The following is a 20,880-nucleotide window of genomic DNA, read 5'->3' as shown; positions in this document are numbered from 1 at the left end:
GGTAATTTTGTGCCATCGAGCTGAGGAGATGGACGTACTGACTATTGGTAAGGCTAGATACCACAGTTCTGCCTTGACGCTCGAAATGGGAAATATTAAGCAATAAGTATATATATATATATATATATATATATATATATATATATATATATATATATATATATATATATATATATATATATATATATATATATATATATAATTAATTCAGTATGAATAATCCATTAGTTAGATCGCTCCATGGAGTCTTCTGGCTACTTTTGGGTCAGGTTTGTTTATTGAAGTTAGTAAATTTACTTCGAACCACCAGACGAGAGGAGATTGTAGGATAGCAACGTTAAGTAAAGCCACAATGACTAAACTGAATAGCGTTATTGCTTGATATTGTTAGTTTTAGTGTAAGTGTTCTAGTAATACTTAACGGTAAAGGCAAACAAGAATCAAGGGTTAAAAATAAGGGTAAAGTAGAAGCTAAACGATTATCCGTTTCTTGAAGCTTTTTAAAATAAAGGCTAATAATTTTTTTCCAATTTTCAATAAAAAAATTGTTTAATATATCTGGGGATCAAGGCAAATGATAATAATAATAATAATAACACTTCTTTATTTTCAAAATGTATACACCCAATTACAGAAAATACTAAAAATTAAAGACAACAAAAAAATAAAGGGCAGTGCACTAATTACATCTCATATCTGCCCAAAAACAAAACATTGATTATTCTTTCTATCTTTACATTTAAAAACAATAGTCTAGAGTAAGTCAAAGCTAATATTCCACCAGTCAGCAATACGGTTTAACAAAATAAATAAGAACTAAAAGTTCAGATTTTCACGAAATTATATATTTTGACATGACAATTGTTTCGACAACACCGTGATAAAGACACGGTGTTGTCGAAACAATTGTCATGACATAATATATAATTTCGTGAAAATCTGAACTTTTAGTTCTTATTTGATAATTTGATTATTTGATAAATGGATTTTCATCAAGTAAAAGCCACCTCAGTTCAATACGGTTTAAGTTAAGACACATTTGATAAATTGGTGATCTGATCATCATATTGCTCCTACTCTTAAAATTATAAAAAAAGGTCCCCACCGCGTGAATTATGCCGTGGAATTTAAAAAAGTTATTCTTTCCAGTAAGGGCGAACAGTTTGTAGAATTTTTTGACGAGTTTATACACAACGTGGCCACAAACAAACAAGTCTATCGAACATGTCAAACAGTTGGAGTAACAAAAGTAGAGAGCCTTAACGCTGGGCACTCCCCAAACTAGAAGTTTCGTAGATAGGTGACGATATTAGAGATGAATATTTCAGTTTACTCCTTATACACTTTGTTTAAAGAAGTTCAAAGATAAAGATGTCGGACAGACCTCGCTTGCCGTTATTGTTAATATTTGCTCAATAAAAGAAAACCCAGATCTTCAAGACCACACCGTTGAGTGTATAGTCGAACAACATGCGACTATTGTTTGGATAAAAAGTCGGAGCTTTGCAGTTGGCAATATTATGTTTCAGGGAGTTCACAGAGCACCACTGATTTACCATTAGCAAACCGTTTTGAAATTTTTTGCAATCATTCTGTTTAAGAATGCCCATAAATATATTTCGATCATCTTCAAACAACACATGAAGTAAATATAACTTAATAGATAAATCGTTGATGAAAATCAAAAATAGTAAGGAATCCAAATTCGACCCCTGAGGTACTCCTGAAGTAGCGACAACATTTTTAGACGTATAGCCTCAATATTCAACAAAGAGGTGCCTGTAGTCAAGATACGATTCAACTAAAATTAGTAAATCACTCGAAAGTCTGCAACTTACGCAGTAATATTTGGTGATCAATTTGGTCAGTCAGTGGAGTGATATAGACAGGGTTAGAAGCGGTCATCTCTTCTTCATGAAACCGCGCTGATGTATGGATATGATATTACTGACAGTAATTACTGTCAATATATTTAGTTATAAAGAATTATTTCTGGAAGTTTTCCCAAATTGCATAAAGTTGCAACAGGTCTGTAGTTTTTAAAAAATAGAATTTCAAGATAAACTTTACTTTTCAAAACAGAATGAATTCAACCTGAAGAGGTTTTAATTTCTTTTATGTCTATTTTGGTGCTTAATTGAAAACCGGTTTAAAATCTAGAAAATTGTGATTAGCTTCGGAGTTATCCTGGAAAAACCAAAAAACAGCAATTTCATTTGAATGACACTTTTCCATTACAATTTTTTTCCCTACAAATTGACATTATTACGTTTTCAGTGTGACGTTTGACATTCTGAAAAAATACATATATCACACTTAATGATTTATTAAACAATAACGCCCCAAAATTAACAATACAGTCAAATTTACACCAAAAATAAGGTGGCAAGCAAAGCAAAGATATTATTGTGTCTTGACCGATTTGTTTTAATTCTTCTTTACTTTGATAACTAATTATTACAGTTATTCAATAAGAAAACCACTGTGAAACTGAGAAGAACAAACTTTTAAAATTAATATTGGAAATAAAAATATAATTTTGCGATAAACCTTCCCGATTTTAATTTTCTTTATATTAATTATTTATTTTAGTAATCTCTCGAACTAAATTGAATTGTAGTTCACGATATAAACGATTTCTGAAGTATCCTAATAAGAAGCAATCCATTGGATTTATATCTGGTCTTCTGGCAGGCCGTCGTCTAGGTCCACGATTTCCTATCCACTTATTTGGAGATAATATGTTTAAGGTGTTGATTTTTTGAAGTTCATTGTGAAGAAGTGCACCGTCTTATTGCCACCATAACGATTGCACAATATTTAATGAGCCAAAAAATTATTTAATATCAGTTGTTTATATCTTTAGGACATTAAGCTACCTTAATGTCATATTACATTATTATAATTTTATATGTATTTATTATATTTTTATATATATTTATATATTAGCTTACACAAACATTACACCTGTGCTCTCATTTCTTGATGTTGCTGCGGATTGTCTATGGACTAGTAATGTGAAAAACTGCCAAATTCTTTTCAATTTGGCAAACAAATTTGGATGCGGTTGCACTCTCTGGGGATATTGTTTTGGATACCGTAGCAATTGTGCAATTTCTGAGTGAATTGTAATAAATATGTAAGACATTGCGTTTTTCCATATTTGAAAACATCTTTTTCACTACAAAATCTATTATTTATTATTATTTATTCTCAATTTTTTCAGAATAACGAGGTCTTTTGAAATGTTAAATAAAAAATGCAGGTCTATATTGAAAAATTTTAGTTGATGATTTGGACACTCAAAAAAAATTGCTGATATCTCCGAAAATAATCGTAAATTTTCTTCATTTTGAAACGGTTTTAAGTTAAGCATCAAAATTGGATACTTTGACTCTATTTAACCGACTTCGTATCTCTTATGATTTACGAGATCTCAATAGCCCCCCTCGAGTTTGTCATATATGTACGTATTTTTAGGGTGAGATGGCCAGTTAAAATAGAAGAGTCAAATTGCAAATAGATTCCAATAGATAGCATAGGCTGCTATGGTAAATTATATAATGCTAAATATCTTAACAACTAAAAATGAAAATATTTCTTGTAATACATAATTTTAGAATTAGAAATACATTGATTACTCATAATTTACAAATTCAATATTATGCAAAATATAAAGAGGAAATATTTGAGTTCAAGAATCAATTAACGAACAACCCGCTACTTTTATTACCTGCACGAGCCAATTTATTTTCCCTACGTTTTCCAATAAACACGGAACGCATTTAACCACCGTTAAAGCGGCGGCGGCACTGAAAAAAGTACATCCTTCATCGATTTTTTGTTTACATAATGAAATAAAACATCGCCTATAATTATTCCCAAACAATTTACAATAAACGGTGGAGCTTTTCAAATATCTGGTTTAATTTTAGAAACGCTTTTCCACATCACCAAACCAAACGCGAATTAGTTTTGCTCGAAAACTAAAAAATGAAACGTCAAATCTTGTTCTGGTCCGTCTCGTTCGTAAATTTCGCGACGTTTTGTGCGGAAGTGGTTTACAACACCAGCGGATACCATTGGTCCGATAACGACACCCATCTCGCGACGTTTTGCAACGAAAACCGGTGCTTGAGAAAATGCTGCGGAAGTGTCGACGTCATCTTAAACGACACTTGTCAAAAAGTTACGGGTAACTTACCCAACATTGAGGATTTCTTCGACAATACCAACGAAACGTTGTACGTGATATACTCGCACGGAAACTATTGTAAAAATGACACGTCTCCGGTGAAAATTGACGATTTTCAGTTGCTCAGTAATTTACTATTTGAAAACCAATACACTTTCGTTTGGCTCGGGTACAAACACTTTTGCATAGAACATTTTATCGAAGAAGACAAATTTTCCGTCAAAGCGTTGGTTTGCTTTGAAAACGCATCCGATGACTCGGAAGAAGTCAACAAAATCGGTAAGTTTGTCGGCTATTAGAAAAGTACTTTTCGCGCCTTTGAAATGGATATTTTAATAAAAATAAATACGGCAGACATCTCTTCAAACCAAATACTGTTAAAGCCTATAAAAATATATAAAAAGAGAATATACAGTCAAACAAAAACAAACTATACTAAGCAGAAAACAAAAAAAAATCTAAAGAGATAATTTATAAAATATTTATATTGATCCAGTGCAAGATAGAAAGCAAAAAAAGAAAAGGAGTCACCAACAAAAAGAAGAAATGAGAAAGAAGAAGAGAGGAGCTGAGAGCTGGGAAATATGTGCGCAATGCAAATTTAAGCAATCCGCGTTAGTTCCTATATTATAATTTCATTCTAAATCAATCAAAATCAAAGTAGATCTGACAGATGACCGTGCAATGATTTTGATAGTTTGTGGTAGAATTATTACACCCAAAATTCAATTTTTTTCTTGTCCTTTTTGTTAATTAATTTTAATTTGGAAAAATTTTGAACAGTGTCAATATAAGAAGAAAAAGTAACTTTTAAAATTTTGGTACTGAATTCTGAGTTGAATTCTGAGTAGGAAACCATTTTGATTTTTTTATAAGGCGCATCATATATTCAATATTAGAAGTTATCCATGGTGAAGTTGGTTTGGTTATACAAGAGGTCTTTTTCATTTCTTAAAAAATATGCCACATGAGATTTTGCTCATAAACGTTTAGTTTACAGACTTTTTTAAAAATAGAATTTTTAATTGAAATTCTAGAAAACAATTATAAAGATGTTGTTGACACATACGCACACTGCATATGGTATTTGCTAATTCTATCATGTTTCTCTATATATCTTAAAACATCTAAAGATATAGAGTTTCACGAGATAAATTACTAATTAATAAAATTTAATTTTAAATCGCTTCATTTAAAAGTGTTATATTCTACGATTTATTATTTTTTTGAAAAGCCTAAACAAAACAAAAAAACTCAGAATATTACAGTTTTGTGCATAATTATATACAAAAAAAAAGTAATGAATACCAAATAACATTTTAGTACGTTATGGTTTTCAAATGGGAATTGAAAAATATGGGATTTTCTTCAAACACAAGCATAAAATAAATAGAACACTTTAGAATTCAATTCACCTACTACACTTACACAATAATACCTAATTACTGTTTTTAAATAAACTTCATTGTTTTAAAATTTAATCTTGATTTAAAGTAAATAATATTCACGTTGGACAAAATTTCAATTAAATAACGAAGAATATTATCAAAATGTTATCATTTTGAAAAGTTACAAGTCTTACAAAGATTTCATTTCGACAGACTCGCCATTAAATAATTTTATATTTTTATATTAGCAACTATGGTTTAATTAGAATTAATACAAATCTTTTCCGAACACATGTGAAAAAATAGTAAAAATATTATTTTTATACAAAAGTTCTGAGGGCAGACACATTAATTTTAATCCCATCGGTAATGAGAATGGGTGGTTCGCTTTCCCGAAACAGCGGACATAATGCGAAATAGGTTAATTAGGCCATTTGTTTAACCTTTACAACGTCACGAAAAGCTTTGCTAATATCAATTAAAGCGCCCCGTCCTCTTCCTTACGGGCGTCGCTTTAAATTTTTCATTGGGTTTCACTTTCATCGTTTGCTTCTTTTACCTCTTTAAAATGTCCTAATTTTGGTCTCAGTGATGTAAATATTTATACGTATTTTTTTATTGTCAGAAATAACTGCCTGGCACACAAATGATGCTTGGCACAAAAACGTCCTCATGCAAAATAATTATTTTACGTGTTCACGTCGTTTATTTACTTATACTTAACGTTTGCAAAGTGCATTTTGAAAAATTGACTTTTAGTAGGCATAAATTTAATCGAAAAATGCGTTTGGCTGCACGAATTGCTTAAAGTCTTATATATTTTCAAAGTGAAAGAGTCCAATATGTAAAAAATTCAAAAATAAAGTCTAAAGAAAGAATGGTATTGGGTCCAGCAGGATTCTTGGGCCGACCTTATTTTTAATTTTTATAAATGACTTTGGAGGAAAACCAAGACAAAATCACTGTTGTTTGGTAATGTATCTTTGGATTAGAGGCTCAAAGATGTACTTTGAAAAAAAAAATGTACATGTAGAGTTTCCCTAATTTCAAAGTGACAGTTTTTTTTTAAATCTTGTGGTCCATTTTAATAACAGAGCCTTACCAACCAGCGCTAAGGACTTGATCAAAACGAGTTTTCTTAACTACATAAAACAAACTGTTTACCCCAGCGAAGAGTTCTCAGATCTGTCCTTTTTATTTTATCCCTTGGTGAACCATGTGACTGTAATTGGTTCTTTTCTTGCTGGATATTTTTCGCTGAATGAATGCTTAACAATCACAGACTAAACATCTACCTATTTACATATCTATCAATGGTAAAGTATAACCCTATAGCTATTAAATAATTTTCTTAATTTTCTTTATTAATAGCGATCTCACACTTATCTCATTTTTCCTTTAACATTTAACAATATTTGTGCTAACTTTGAGAAACAATGAACGTAAAAATGCCACAAAATGGAAACTGTCGGATTGCCTAACTGTCAACAGCAATTTTGGTTATTGAGCGCCGCTAAGTCTAATTAGTTAAAAGCGAGATTAAAAATGATATATCTCTATGGTTGAAAACGAAATTTGCTTGTGCATACTGAGTAGCTCCAGAGTGATTGCTAAAGTTCCTATATTCACCATCTTATATCGAGCATCTAGCTAGAGTCGCTCGCTGAGTCGTTCATGATAAATGTACTATTTATATAATAATATTTTTTGCCACACATTTACCTTGGGAGTAGAAACATATTTTTTAAACATTCAGGAAATATTTATTCAACGTGCAAAATCGACAATGAAAAGCATAGTATCTATAATAATATGTTCAAAGAAAAACTTTGTTTCATTACCAAATAGTTTAGTTTATTAGTTAGCACGTTTGAAATATTGTTGAGAGCTCTATTATCAAAAACTCTACAATCGTACTATTACCAAAATCGAAATAGTGTAACTGGCTATCAGCAAAGTATACCAATCTGTAAAATTGTTAATGTTTAAATATTTTAAGTATTCGAGATGTCAATTAAAAAACACTGGATAGCAAAAACAAAATTCATGTTTGCTTAAAATAGCTACTTCGAGAGCATATTTGTTGATGTCGACTAGAAAAATGCAATTTAATAAGCTCACGCGAATAAGAAGATAACAAGCAGAAAAGCAACTTCGAATTTTGTAGCATTCCAAACTCTCTTTTCACAATATCCTTAACAGAATTTCGGCTACCATTGGACTGAACGACTTACATATATTATATTATATTTGATACAGGAATTTACCTCTATAGCCTAAAAATATCACTTGTAAAATCAATACACAAAAACGGAGAGAAATGTGAAGTAAAGTTTGTTGTTGCTGTTTGACAGTTCTTAACTGTCAAACAGCAATATGATTGTTGGCAAGATATTTTGAGAGCAACTGTATTCTTATCTTGAAGGACCTTGACAAAGACAAAGAAACTTCAACTCTCCTTCTTTATTTATCAAGGGCTTTCGATTATCTTGATCAAGAGGTATGATGGTATTAGGGGATTAGAGGTCAAGCTACTGAGGCTCTTTACATGAATTACAATGACTATTTTCCAGGCCCAAAGTGCTACTCCTTAGAGTACACCTAGATAGCTAGAGTATATCACTTCCACATAAAGTTGAGGCTTACCCGTGGAATTATCATAGTTGCAAGAATGTTTTTATTGAATACGTGGTTCTTACTGTCACATGTTTGTATATACTGGAGTGCACGAAGGTTACAACTAGCTGGAAAAGACTAATATTTAAACAATTCTAACATTTAAATTTCTAATTCTAACATTCTAATTTTCCTGAGCAAAAGGCCTTTTCTACTGTCCAAAGGTTGCTCAGAATAAATATTCAGTTTAGTTTTGTGATTCTATATGTAATTTCATTTATGTGAAATGTATGTGTAATGTGTAATGTGTGTATTTTGTGTAATTTATTTTAGAAGTAAAAAAGCCATAGCTGACTGTATACATGTTTTTATATTTAAACTAATAAAAGATATATCCTATCTATCGCAATTATATTTTATTTTCTTTAGAAGCACTTACTTATACATTTGATCATAGGGAAATTTTTAAGCTAGCGCTGGTAAAACTTAGTTACCGAGCTTGGTTTTTTATTAATGATTTCTCAATTGACGTATTACAGTTATTAGGCAGATTATTACTTATAGACCAAAGGACTACGATACTTAAGTATGAACGACGAGATTCCATCTACCGCAGTGGCATTGGCATTTAATGTAAATTATTAAAATAAAGAAATTTGCACCATTATATTTACCAGAAATGGATATTATCGAAATGCCTTTCGCATTTTCCATTAAATTATAAAATTTTCCCCATGGAACTAAAAATTGACAAATAAAATTATAAAACAGGGAAATAACATTCGACAAGTGTACGTCCCTGCTGAAACGAATTATCGCGTACTACACGATTACTTTCGCACATTTACTTAATTAGTTTATATCGCATTCAAAACGGAGGTCCCTCCCATTCAGGTCGCTGAAAATCTAAACGATGCAGTGTTCTTAAAACTCGCATACGTATAGCACTTTGTAGGGAAAAAATGCTTTATTTTAAACTATGCAGCTTTTTAATTTTCCTAGAAACGTGCCGAGTAATCGCGTGTGCCAGTGTGGTGCAACAACGTAATCTCACGTATAATATTAGAAAATGTTGTTCGGAAAACCAGTTGTTTATAAATCGCACGTGTGCAGAGGAAACTACCACCAAACCACTATCTATTCTGTGGACTCTATTGCTAGAAACATCTTTCGGAAATTCTCATCCGGAATGGATTTTCAGCGCTGGTAATTACTGTAGCCCAAATTATTCTGCTTTGGCGCTGACTTCATTCAGTTTCGACGAGGACCATTTGGTGGACGATGAGTATGGCGTTTTGGGAAATTTTACAATTGCCATGTACTGTCTGGAGGTGTTTTTCGACAACCTCAATTATAGTATCGGCGCCATAGTTTGCTTGCCTGATGTGGGGAATGACGCACACACAGTGACCACGTCTTTAGGTAAATGCTTCCATTTTGAAGATTATTGCCTCTTAAAGGTCTCATGTTAATGGCTTATTTGAATGAGTTAAAATTACAACTGCAGTTCGCCCATAATCAAAATAATAATTTTGTAGGACATTAGAGACAACAATTAATTTTTACAAGCAACCTAAAATGCAAGAAGGAGACTCACAATTTAAAATGATATGTGAAATATTCTTCAACACTGGTCCAGAAGATATAATTTATGGGTTTTCCTGAAGTTTTGCAGGGAGAGCCTCTTAATTATGTCCGGAAGGCAAATAAGATAATTTAATTTTCTTCATTTCAATATTACAAGTTGCAATTATAAATATGAAGAATTGAAGGCTCGATGATTGAAAATTTATATAAGATATATAGAATAAAATACGGCAAAATTTGTGGTCAAACTCATATTTTCATAATTTCTCCAAAGAAGTCCCCAAATTGTAAGAATGCCATTGTTGCATCTTAATAGATACATATTTATATAACCATTAAGAATTTTATACTTATATAAAGAAAAAAAAAGAAAACAGAATAGGTATATCACAAACATGAAACTAAATCTTTTCCACCAATTTTTGGAATCCAAACATGCAGTTATCAACTAATAACCTCACTTTGGAGGATTTTTTATTAAAGAACTATAAATAATGACATTTTTAGGAGATTTGGTCAAAAATTTTGTCAAAATCCACTTCCTGGGTTTAATGCTGGCTCCAAATTACGACTTTTAACGCAACATCCTGAAAAAAATCTGTTAAACTCTACTCTATTTAGTCGATTTGGATTAATTTAGAGTCAAAATTGGCTTTTCTACCAATGGTTATAATGAAAAGTATTTCAGACTTCCAGTTATGAACCAAAAACCTTAGTTTCTCTATTTAACAATAGCTCGGTATCATTTAGAATTTTACTGTACTGCATTCATTCTAGTACTTTATTTTTTGAACGCTTAAGCAAAGGAAGAATTTGTTTCCAGTAGCTCTTTTCCTATTTTTGAAAGCGATTTTACTCAATAGCTCTTGGCAGTTTAATATTCCATTTATACGTTTGTATAAGAACCTCTAGTCCATTGAGGTTCTTTTAAATTCTAGAGATGGTAAATCACGAAGATTTTAAAGATCGTCATACTTATAAATCCTGTTGGTGTGTCCAGTTTGTAAGTACAGATGAAAGAAATTTTCTTAGTACGTTAAGACTTTCCTCAGATATATCAGATATATATACTACATATACTACATTTCATACGAAAATTCATATGCAACTTAGTTGCATTATTTTTTGTGTGCATTATAACTGCAGTTTTTCCTGAATTGATATGTAGTTATAAATCGCTTACATAAACAAAAAATGAATAATGTTTTTAAAAATCTGGAGGTTTCTATTTATAACGGTGGTAAATCGAAATTCAAATGAATTCAAATAAAAATGTGAATAAACTATGCTTGTCAATACTCGTCATCAGTTGTCAATACGAAATGATAACCGAATTTACAGAGATTAACTCTCTTAAAAAATGACATTAAAATAGTTAAAGATAATCGAAAAATGGTTTATCACCTAGATCCAATTCCACAAAAAAGACGCCTTTCCAAGTTACAAAAACATCCAGAAACCTAGGTTGCGAAATGGGGATTTTCCGAGTGGAAAATTAAGTTGCGCCGAGTTGTACCACAATATTTTTACAAAACAAATTTCGCACATATGAGCCGCGCCTATAATCCACACACCCCATAATTAATTTGACTTGCCAAGGGAATCCCATGGCGATAATGCTCCCCCTCTCTCCTTTTCGATGAAGCAAACGAGACATAATTTCACAGTGCTGTACTTCCAAGCCATGAGGCGAGCTGGTAAACAAAAAAAAAGGAATATAAATCTGCATCAATTTGAAAGAACTTTATAAGTGATATACCAAAAACTAACTATACAGAAGGAGCAATCTTTGCGGATGATATGGCAATTTTGCCAAAATCTTCAAAACAATTCCAAGCAAAAATGTATCTGCAAGAAATGAAAACTAAAACTAATTAAAAGCTATTTTTTTAAAATCATATTAATAAAACGGTACATACAGAAAATTGCTATAAAGCCATACGGTGTCTCAGAGTCTCCCTTTCATAACAATCTGAGGGTGGGATTCCACGAAGTTAATGTCACAAGCATTTCGGAAGAGGCTGCAAAAACAATTATAAAAATTGTTTATAAGGCATAGAAAGATTAATTTTAATGAAAATTTTAAATAAACCGAATCATAAGGGAAAATCCATGCAAGACCTTTCAAAGATAGACTGACAAGATATGCTCGATATTTCTTTTTGGTCAAAGCCCATATGCATGACATCACAAGAAATGTTAATCATTTTAACAGGAGCAACTACGCTCCCTTCCGGCCTATACATAAATTGACAACAGACGCTGGCAGATTGGACCTTAGATGAAGTTAGTATTATATTAATTTAATTAGTATAAAATAAATGTGTTCAACCAACAGTAATTGTATACTAATTTTAAGTTATTATCTTTTCCTATCTCTCTTTTTTTTTTCAATAAACTTTAATTCAATTTCAAACATATAATAATAGATAAACTCCTGCTCCACCTTTATAACCTTCGTAATTATGCCTTTGTTTTTGCACACCTTATTTAGCAAACAGTGTAATAAAAATAAAGGTAATTACGATTCGAAGAATAATAAAAAAATTGTATATATTATCTCTAATGAAACATATTTCCCACCATAACATTTTTGAACCACCACCAATAGATACTTTATCACGGAGTGGAGATTTTAGGCTCACCCGAAACTCTCTTCCGGTAATCCACAGTTCAGTGCACAGAATCTCTAGGGAATCTAGCAAGCCTTCTCTAGCCAATGCGACTTCTTTTATTTGTGACGTTTCTTCATGTTTCAGTAGTCTAGTACCATTCTTAGGTATATTTGTTGCTACAATAAGGAAACTCATTGTTAAAAACTGTGGTTCGTCTACTGTGACCCAATTCTGCACCAATGAACATAACGCTCCGCCAGCGAGTTTATGCACTTATTTATTTGTTATAAATATATTTCTGTTTTCTAATCTGCTTCAGGGTGGTCTTTCTAGCAGTCCATCAATTTGACTTGTAGCACTGGGCTGACTACGTTTTTCATGATGTGCTCCAGTCTCCATATGTTTTTCGACTGATTGTAACAATGGTAAATTTGTCACATAACGCATACTTCTTCCATTTTCTAGAAAAGTTAAAGGTGTTACGCATTCGCCATTGCTTTGATAATGCCGTACTCGATTTATTTTTCTGAAGTTGTTAAATATTGACCTAGCGAACTAATCTACTCAAGATACTCGACTTTTGTAAAAGTAGAGGCGATACGGATGATACTTTTCTCTTTTAATACAAGCAAAACTCTTCGTGGGCTAAGATCATTATTTGAAGCTATTTCAGAAAATCCTCAACTTTTAATGAAATTAATTTTGCGTTCTCATTTGTTTGTGGGAGACCTGGGCTTATACCATCCTTTACATCAAAATAATAATAATGTATTTATTTTTCTTATTGCAGTTAATAAATAAAAAAAGTTTAACCCGAGTGGCGAGATAGTATCACAAAAAATAAGATAACAAACACATTTTTTAAAGCAAAAAAAAAAAAAGGCATTGAGAAAATAGTGTTGGAAGAAAGATGTAAAAAGTAAAACAATCGGTACGATCTTACTAGTGACATGACACGAAAGCACAACAACCGAAAAATATTGCTGAAACCACGTCCTAAATCATTCAAACCTATGCAAAAAAACATACAGGTTTTACAAAGTAGATCTACAACGTTCGAGCAAACCTTAATGCTGCAGCGAATAGAGTTAAAATATTTTACTGCCATGTAACTAAACGATTTCTGAAACATGGTCGTTCTTTGCCTAACAACAGCTGAAATGAAGTTTCCAGTCTAAGCCAATTAGAATTGTAATATGATGCAGATCAACATCTTCTTGAGTTCTCGTGTTCCCTTCATATGCAATAACAATTAAAATTTCAATTCTGAGTTTCATTTAGATGCGCCATATTCACGTTCTTTACTGACAAATGAAATTACAACAATTTAAGAAATTTGGTCCTCCATTGAAACCAAGGGCATCTACTTTTTAACCCACTCTGTATATTTTTTTTTACTGCAAAAACGGCACATTGTGCATTCACGCGATTAACTTATTAGTTTCAAATGTACGAAGAAATGAAATGTTTAGGTCTGGGAATCAAATAAATTTTTGGGCATTTCTTTAAATTTTGAATCGTTCGTTTCGCATAAACTCCCCTTACGCACTTTTACGTCTTTCAAGTAAAATAAACTAATAAAAATATTTGGTTTTTATACAAATATTCCACAATGAAAATATTTATGTAGCGTCATTAATTTTATCGTTAAGTCTAAATATAACGCGCGATTCGTTTAGTTTATTTTCTGGTAGATTTTTATAACAAATTACGACATCCCTCTTTTGTCATTTCGGATGTAACCACCAGTGGTTCCGTTATTTTCTTTTGAAAAATTCGTTGTTTATTGAACATTATTTAAACAATGCAGTTAGGGCTGGTCTTGGGAACATTATAAGTCTATTCTAAATCCATATATCTGTCACTAAACAAAAGGAAATATTCGGCTGGTAAATAATATTACCAGTAATAGAATCAAAACATCGGTGTTATTCACATCTTAACCAGAAACTGAACTAACTATAACAAACTTTATTGCAAAAATTGCACCAGGCACTTTCAGAATAAGCCAAAATTAATAAAATATATATAATTAGTTTGGGTAACACTTTATTTGTTACATACATGTAAACATTTTTAACATTAAACAAATAAAGTACGAACAATGCTTTTATAAATATGATACTGTGTTCTGGTATTACTAGGACGAGATTTTTTGTGTTTTCTATGTAACTGTGTATATATAGTTTCATTGATCAATTATCAATATTCTACTTAACCGTGAAATACGCAATTCTATGTATAGGTCCTCCGTGTCATATGAAAAGAGAACTTTTTCTTTCGTTCTGGAGGATTTGACTAGAGTTAAAACTGGCGGCAAACTAATTTCCCCATACACGAATCAGATACCTTAGCTGGAGAAATAAAAATGCATTGTAGACATTCATTCTAAAGCGAGATTTCTATCAATATGCTCATGCTAAGTAGTGTGTTATTGATTTTTATTTGTTTTGTTAGATTATATTTAGCCTTTTCTAAATTAATCTTAATGTTTTTACTGAAGAAGCAGACCCTGCAAATTCTTAGATCTCAATTCACCAGCAGTTCGAGCTCCCTCCGCCACCCCGCCTTTTAAACCCACCAAGTAATTCGCAAATGCAAAATGCAGTCAGGTCAAATGTGAATCTTTCAAATTAAGAACATGCAGGCAGTACAGCAAAGGATCGCAAACTGATTTCTGTGAAATCTCAAACCTATTGCTTTCTATTTCGCTTGTGAATTTTATACATCTTAGTTTATTAAATGTCAACTCCTACCATTTCAAATGCCTTTCTAAGATCTAGAAAAATAGCGAGTACAATTTTTTTGTTTTCTAATTCCGCTGATACTTCATTCTTAAGTTTCACAGTTGCACTTGACGCACTGGTATTTTTAATAACATTGGTAATCATCGACCCTAAAATACTTCCATGAACTTTAAATAGCGTGAAAGATATGGCCGTCTTTCGTTATATCACTAATAAATTTATTTAAACAGGACAGCACAAAGTTATAATTGGTTAACGGTTAAACATTCTACCTCCCTCCTTCTTCATACCTTCCTTTCCCGAAAAAGAACTTGGCGTCTGTTCTCAAACATTTAAACTTAACTGGAAAATATCACACTTGCCATTATATTGAAAACAAACATTATTATACATTTTTACACACCGAATGGTGTCAGAGTTTTTAAGGTAATTTGTGGTTTGCTTCAATAAATTATTTGTAACAATGCGCTGCTCAACAATTAATAATTTACTGTAGCAGAAACCCCGCTGTAGATTTGTTTATAGATTAAGGAAGCTTTTCTCATAAAATAAATGAACTTGGTTTACTCTACGTCAAAAACTTCAAAAAAGTTAGTAGTCTTCACCCACAAATTACTGCTTAATTTTTGTATTAGCTATTTTGCCTTTTTTCTAGTTCTTTTTTCTTCTTCGTTTTTGGTTTGGCTGATTGTAATTTTTCTTTCTTTCTTTCTTTTCTTGTAACTTACTTAAGTAGTCGTGACAATAAGCTTAGCCATTTGGTATTTTGCTGTTATTACTATTATTATTATTAATATTATATCCACCATAGTTTTGGGTAATTTATTAATCAATAAATATATCAAATTGATGGCAAATTGATAGCCCATGTTCAGTCATTAGCGTAAATGCGTAAGATAACCTGATACATGGCATTTATTTGCGAATAGGAGCTGATATCAATCGCTGGAAAAACGAAATATTTGATACCGACGACCTTAGAAATCGAGTCAATAACACATCCACGTTTCCGTTTGAAGAAACGATTTTGTATGATTTGCTTGTGCATTGCGTAGCTATTAAAAACATAAATAGGGTGTCTCTAAAACATGAGGGAAAAAATGCATCCTTAAAGTACTGAGCTAGGAATATGACGACTTAACTCGACTATCTAAGTTCGAAAATGAATGGTTAGTTTTGGATGTCAAAAGTTTAATTGCGTTTTAATTTGTCGTCGTTTCGGAAAACAATTTATTGGGCTTTTTAACTTTGAGATAGGAATTCTACTTCTCGTATATCTATTACCTTCGTAATTCAGTTGTAAAATTTTGGAAACTAAAACAAGCAGATGAATTGAACAGTTTACTTTCTATATCTCCAAATTATCACTTTTGAATTGAGGTGAGTGGGCTTAGATAATTTGAAATTTTGGATCGCATTTTTTCACCAATTTTAAAGACGCACTGCATAACGATCATACCTGAAAACTTGAAAACGACTGGAGTCACTTGAAAACTTGAAAAGTTGTAGAAGTAAATAACAAAGACAGTGGAAATTCAAAAAATCTCATTTCATCATCCATAAATAACTAATTATTCGCCAAGTTCTTTGCTTGGCCCTCAGTCTTATCATTTCTTACATTATTTTTTTATATTATTTATTATTTATTTAAACAAATTCGAATCAACTGGCTTATCATCAAAATATTAATTACGAAAGTCTCCATTCCCAGTAAGCAGAATAATAGTAGCATAAAACATTTAAAATTAACCTGTTATACGTTTTCAAACTTTCACACCATAACCAGCATTTTGCGTCATTTTCTTTTTGTTATCTCCACAATAACTAGTTTTTCCCCCCAATATTTAATAAGATCTGGGCATATTTTCACAAAATACTTCTGAAAAAATGCTTCATCTCCAATTCCAACTATTTTCGGTATAAGATGAGGTCGCAAAGGTTCTAAGGGTCGAAGAGTGCCTATTTTATTAGAATATGCAAGGACTTTGCATACCTTGTAGCTACGTGATTCTAACTGATAGGATCTGCTTTTATTGTAACCTGCTAAAAAAATCTCAAGTATATCTTCATTGAATGCCCATTTTATGCACATCTGCGCCAAACTTTTTTAAGCGCTAATAATATAAACAATATCTGCACTTGCAAATTTCGCAACCAATTCAACGAAGCTACTATATCGTTTCTGCGATATTAATAACACTCGTAAACTATTTTGTTATATCGCAAGTGAATCCAATCTAATTGAGTTCATAATTTTTAAAAAGTAGATCTGACATTGTAATGATATGAGTTTCTCAGCTACAATAAATATAAATCAAAAGTAAGTTATTTTTTCTTGATATTAATTGGATCCGTACAGTCATACCAATCACAAACACAAAATCTGCGGAAATATCGAAGTATCCCTATTTTAAAAGTTACACTTCCGCTGGCTCAAAGAAAATATTTGCGTAAGATATTACATTATTTGAATATTTGTTATGTCAAAAGGTAAATAGAAAACTTTATTTTACAAAAGCCATTCACAACGGATAGGTTTAAAAGTTAGTCTTGTAAGAGACTTATTTGTGGGACATTCAACTTGAAAAAAAATGCCTATATATTTTGTATAGCGGGTTAGCAAAAAGCAAAACTGCCAAAGCTGGAATGATAAAATTCAATACTGGGGGTTTTCAATGTATAAGTTTAAAAAATGCAAACAGCAACGTTATTAAATTTACCACTTGTACGTAACACGTAATTTATTTATGTGTAATAAAGTCTCATAATTTCAAAATTTAGTTTCTATTAAATACTGAGGTACGCTTTTTCAGTAAAAAGTACCTCCAAAGCTGTAACGATAAAATTCATGCAGGATTCAATAATGCTAACAGCAATGTTGACAGATTTACCACTTTTACCTAACATCCGAGCATTTTGGACATTTTTGAACATGTTGCATGTTCAAATATTGAATTTTATCGTTCCAGCTTTGCTCCTAATATAACCTGTTACTTACCTCGGGAATTTTATTCCTAGCATTTCTTTATTTTGTTTAAAATAGCCCATTAACGTAAAGATGTCAACTTCTGGTAAATTCATCTTTCCTTTATAAATGAACACATCACTAAAACACTTAAATAACAATATTACTGTAAAAATCAAAGAGACACAACGAACGCGGTTTACAGAATGTAACGAATGCACCTCCGGAGACTAGCGATGCAATCCGTCGACGCTTTCTAGCGCCTTACGACTTTTGAACTTAAATAACTTCAAAGAGGTAAAAACTAAAAGCCTGGAATTATCAGAGTTGCTGTAATGATAAAATGGTATTAATTTGAATGAAACAAAGCTGCAAAAGTGGATTTTGCAAACAAACGCACGATATACTTTGAGACACACCATATATGAATGTTCGGTATAAACTATAATAATGTCTGGCCGAAAAACGCCGTCAAAATTATAGGGGGTCCCCAAAATTTAGCCTCCCATCAATTGTCAAATCTATCGCCGCGATAATAGTTTCGCATAACTTAAAGCATTATCGATAACTTTTTCTCGCCCGCGATAATTCCGACGCTCCATGCTTTTGTCTCCGCGCGAACACCAGTTCGATCCGTATACGAAATCCGATTCCAAACAAATAAATCAGACACGATAAAAACGAATCCTGCAGCCTGCGGATCCACGCCGAGTCCGTCACGGGTTACAACCGCGCGTGTTGCGGAAAAATCGCGCTTTTCGCAAGACCCACCCTGTACGCGTCCGACAAACAAACATATAGGCGCGAACTAAGTGGTTCTCGATCCGGATACACACAACCATTTAACGGCACAATGACTCCGACGAAACACCATATCGATAAGTTGATCTCTTTCATCGCGATTTTGATTAACCTGACGCCATCGGAATCGAACAAGACCCAGGAAGACGTGTTTGTGAGAAAGTGTTGCCCCACGCGTTACGATTACTCCAACAAAATGTGCATCCCGAGCGTGAACGACTTCGAGGAGGATTTTAAAGGGACTCATGATTTTAATTTCACCCTCGTTTTCGGACACGAATGTCCGAGCGGCATGGTCCACGTTTTGATAGCGCCCGGACAGTCGTTGAAGTTCGAGGTGGTCGACACTGGGGACATGGTGTTGATTTCGGACGCGAACACGACCATGACGGTGAAATACTACGAGTACTGCGTAGATTACATTTACGCGGACAACGAGGTGGAGTTTAGCGCCCTTTTGTGCTACGAAAATAACGAGGACTTTGAAATATTCTACTCATACGGTAAGTTACATTTTCATCATAATGAACATCCGCGAGGTGTTGCTATGTTGCCAAAGAAACTAAAATAAAGTTGCGTCCAATATAAGGATATAGAAAACAATATAATTTTGATTAGATTGGAAAGTTACATAATAGTCTGCACTTGGATGGAAACCGGCTACGTTGAAATAAAATGCGACGCATAGTGCCTTTATTTTGCGCTACTGGTCTAGTTGTAATGATATATCACACTATCCTTTCCACAGAAATCAAGGGCATTTTATCCAAATCAGATAATTCATTTACTGCAGCGAGTTATTACAATTTGCTCGGAATCGAGACATACGTGCTTTTTTCAATGAAACATGTATCTAGCACGGACGAAACATAACGATGTTTCTGAAATCAATATTTCACTAAACAAAACAAAAGCACACTTTTCAAAAATAAAAAATCCCCAGTATTAGGACCCGTTTTTACATTTTACTTATTATCTTCTCAATTTTTTTTATCCCAGGAAAATGTAGATTTACGATGCACTCATGAGGCTAAAACCATTTATTTTTGAAAGCACCATATATATAAACATACCGGCTGATCTAAATTAAGTGTTCATAATTGGCAATTTTGTTAGGAGTAGAGATACAAAGTCGATTAAATTAGCAATCTTGTAGCATTTTTTCCACTGATGACGATTGTGAAAACAGAAAAACAATTGAATGTTGTGTTTAAGAAAAAAATGGAGAAAATGTACTCTTTTTAAAAGGAACACCCTGAATATGTTTTACTCTAACGTTCGTAAATCATCAACAAAACAAAAAAGGTCATATGCAATATTAACATCAAATTGAAAATAATGGTTTTCTCTTTTAGACTAGATGGCTATGAGTGGTTGCGAAATAAAACTTCAATAAGAAAATAGAAAAAAAAACTAAAAAACCTAATTAATTTATGATTAACTATTAAAGTTGTTTTATGTCCAAAAACAGTATCTACAGTAAACTATCTGCCAATTTTTTCCTCTTGCAGTCTTTAAAACGTCAACGTCAATGTCCTTATAAATTTTATCTTTTAATTAACCACACACGTAGACATCATCTGGTGACCTAGGAGGTCAAGGAATAGGTTGATTTGTACCAACCTATTTATTGATGAAAATGATTGTCAAAAAGTGATATGTGCCTCGGAAGTTATGAGCTGGTGTACCATCTTGTTTTGTGATTTTTCCCGTTTTTTCTTAAATCCTACGTTCAATTTTGTATCAAAGTCAAATTGTTTCTGACAAATTGCAGATAATATAAAAACTTGGACTTTCTAGGTTTGTCTGTAAAGCACAAAATACGCCAAAGATGGCCTTTATTATTAGTACAGGGCGATTCATTACAAATGTCCACCCCCTGTAAATTTTTTTCTTCCGACTTTAGAACAAAAGTTTAGTACAAAAGTTATACTCTTGTATGAGAGCTTGAACTGCGGTGACTTTT

The 20,880-nt window shown here is 32.3% G+C and overlaps 1 protein-coding gene across 4 annotated transcripts in view; it reads left to right on the top strand.

Annotated features, from left to right (window-relative positions):
* The window catches only part of LOC132698795 (G-protein coupled receptor Mth2-like), a 125,444-nt gene that overhangs the window by 21,653 nt on the left and 82,911 nt on the right, over positions 1-20,880 (top strand). Inside the window, exon 1 of one of the 4 annotated variants that reach the window (XM_060665079.1) lies at positions 9,147-9,621. The exons of the other annotated variants lie outside the window; for them this stretch is intronic. Within the exon in view, the coding sequence (XP_060521062.1) occupies positions 9,162-9,621 (460 nt within the window). The 5' untranslated portion in view covers positions 9,147-9,161. Of the gene's footprint in view, positions 1-9,146; positions 9,622-20,880 lie in introns of those variants that run through there. 4 annotated transcript variants of the gene reach the window in all.

Source organism: Cylas formicarius, unplaced genomic scaffold (genome assembly GCF_029955315.1).
Source record: "Cylas formicarius isolate icCylForm1 unplaced genomic scaffold, icCylForm1.1 PGA_scaffold_2__14_contigs__length_35257938, whole genome shotgun sequence".
NCBI lineage: Eukaryota > Metazoa > Arthropoda > Insecta > Coleoptera > Brentidae > Cylas > Cylas formicarius.
The sequence above is the reverse complement of the archived record's forward strand: the minus strand, read 5'-3'. Positions and strand labels throughout refer to the sequence as shown.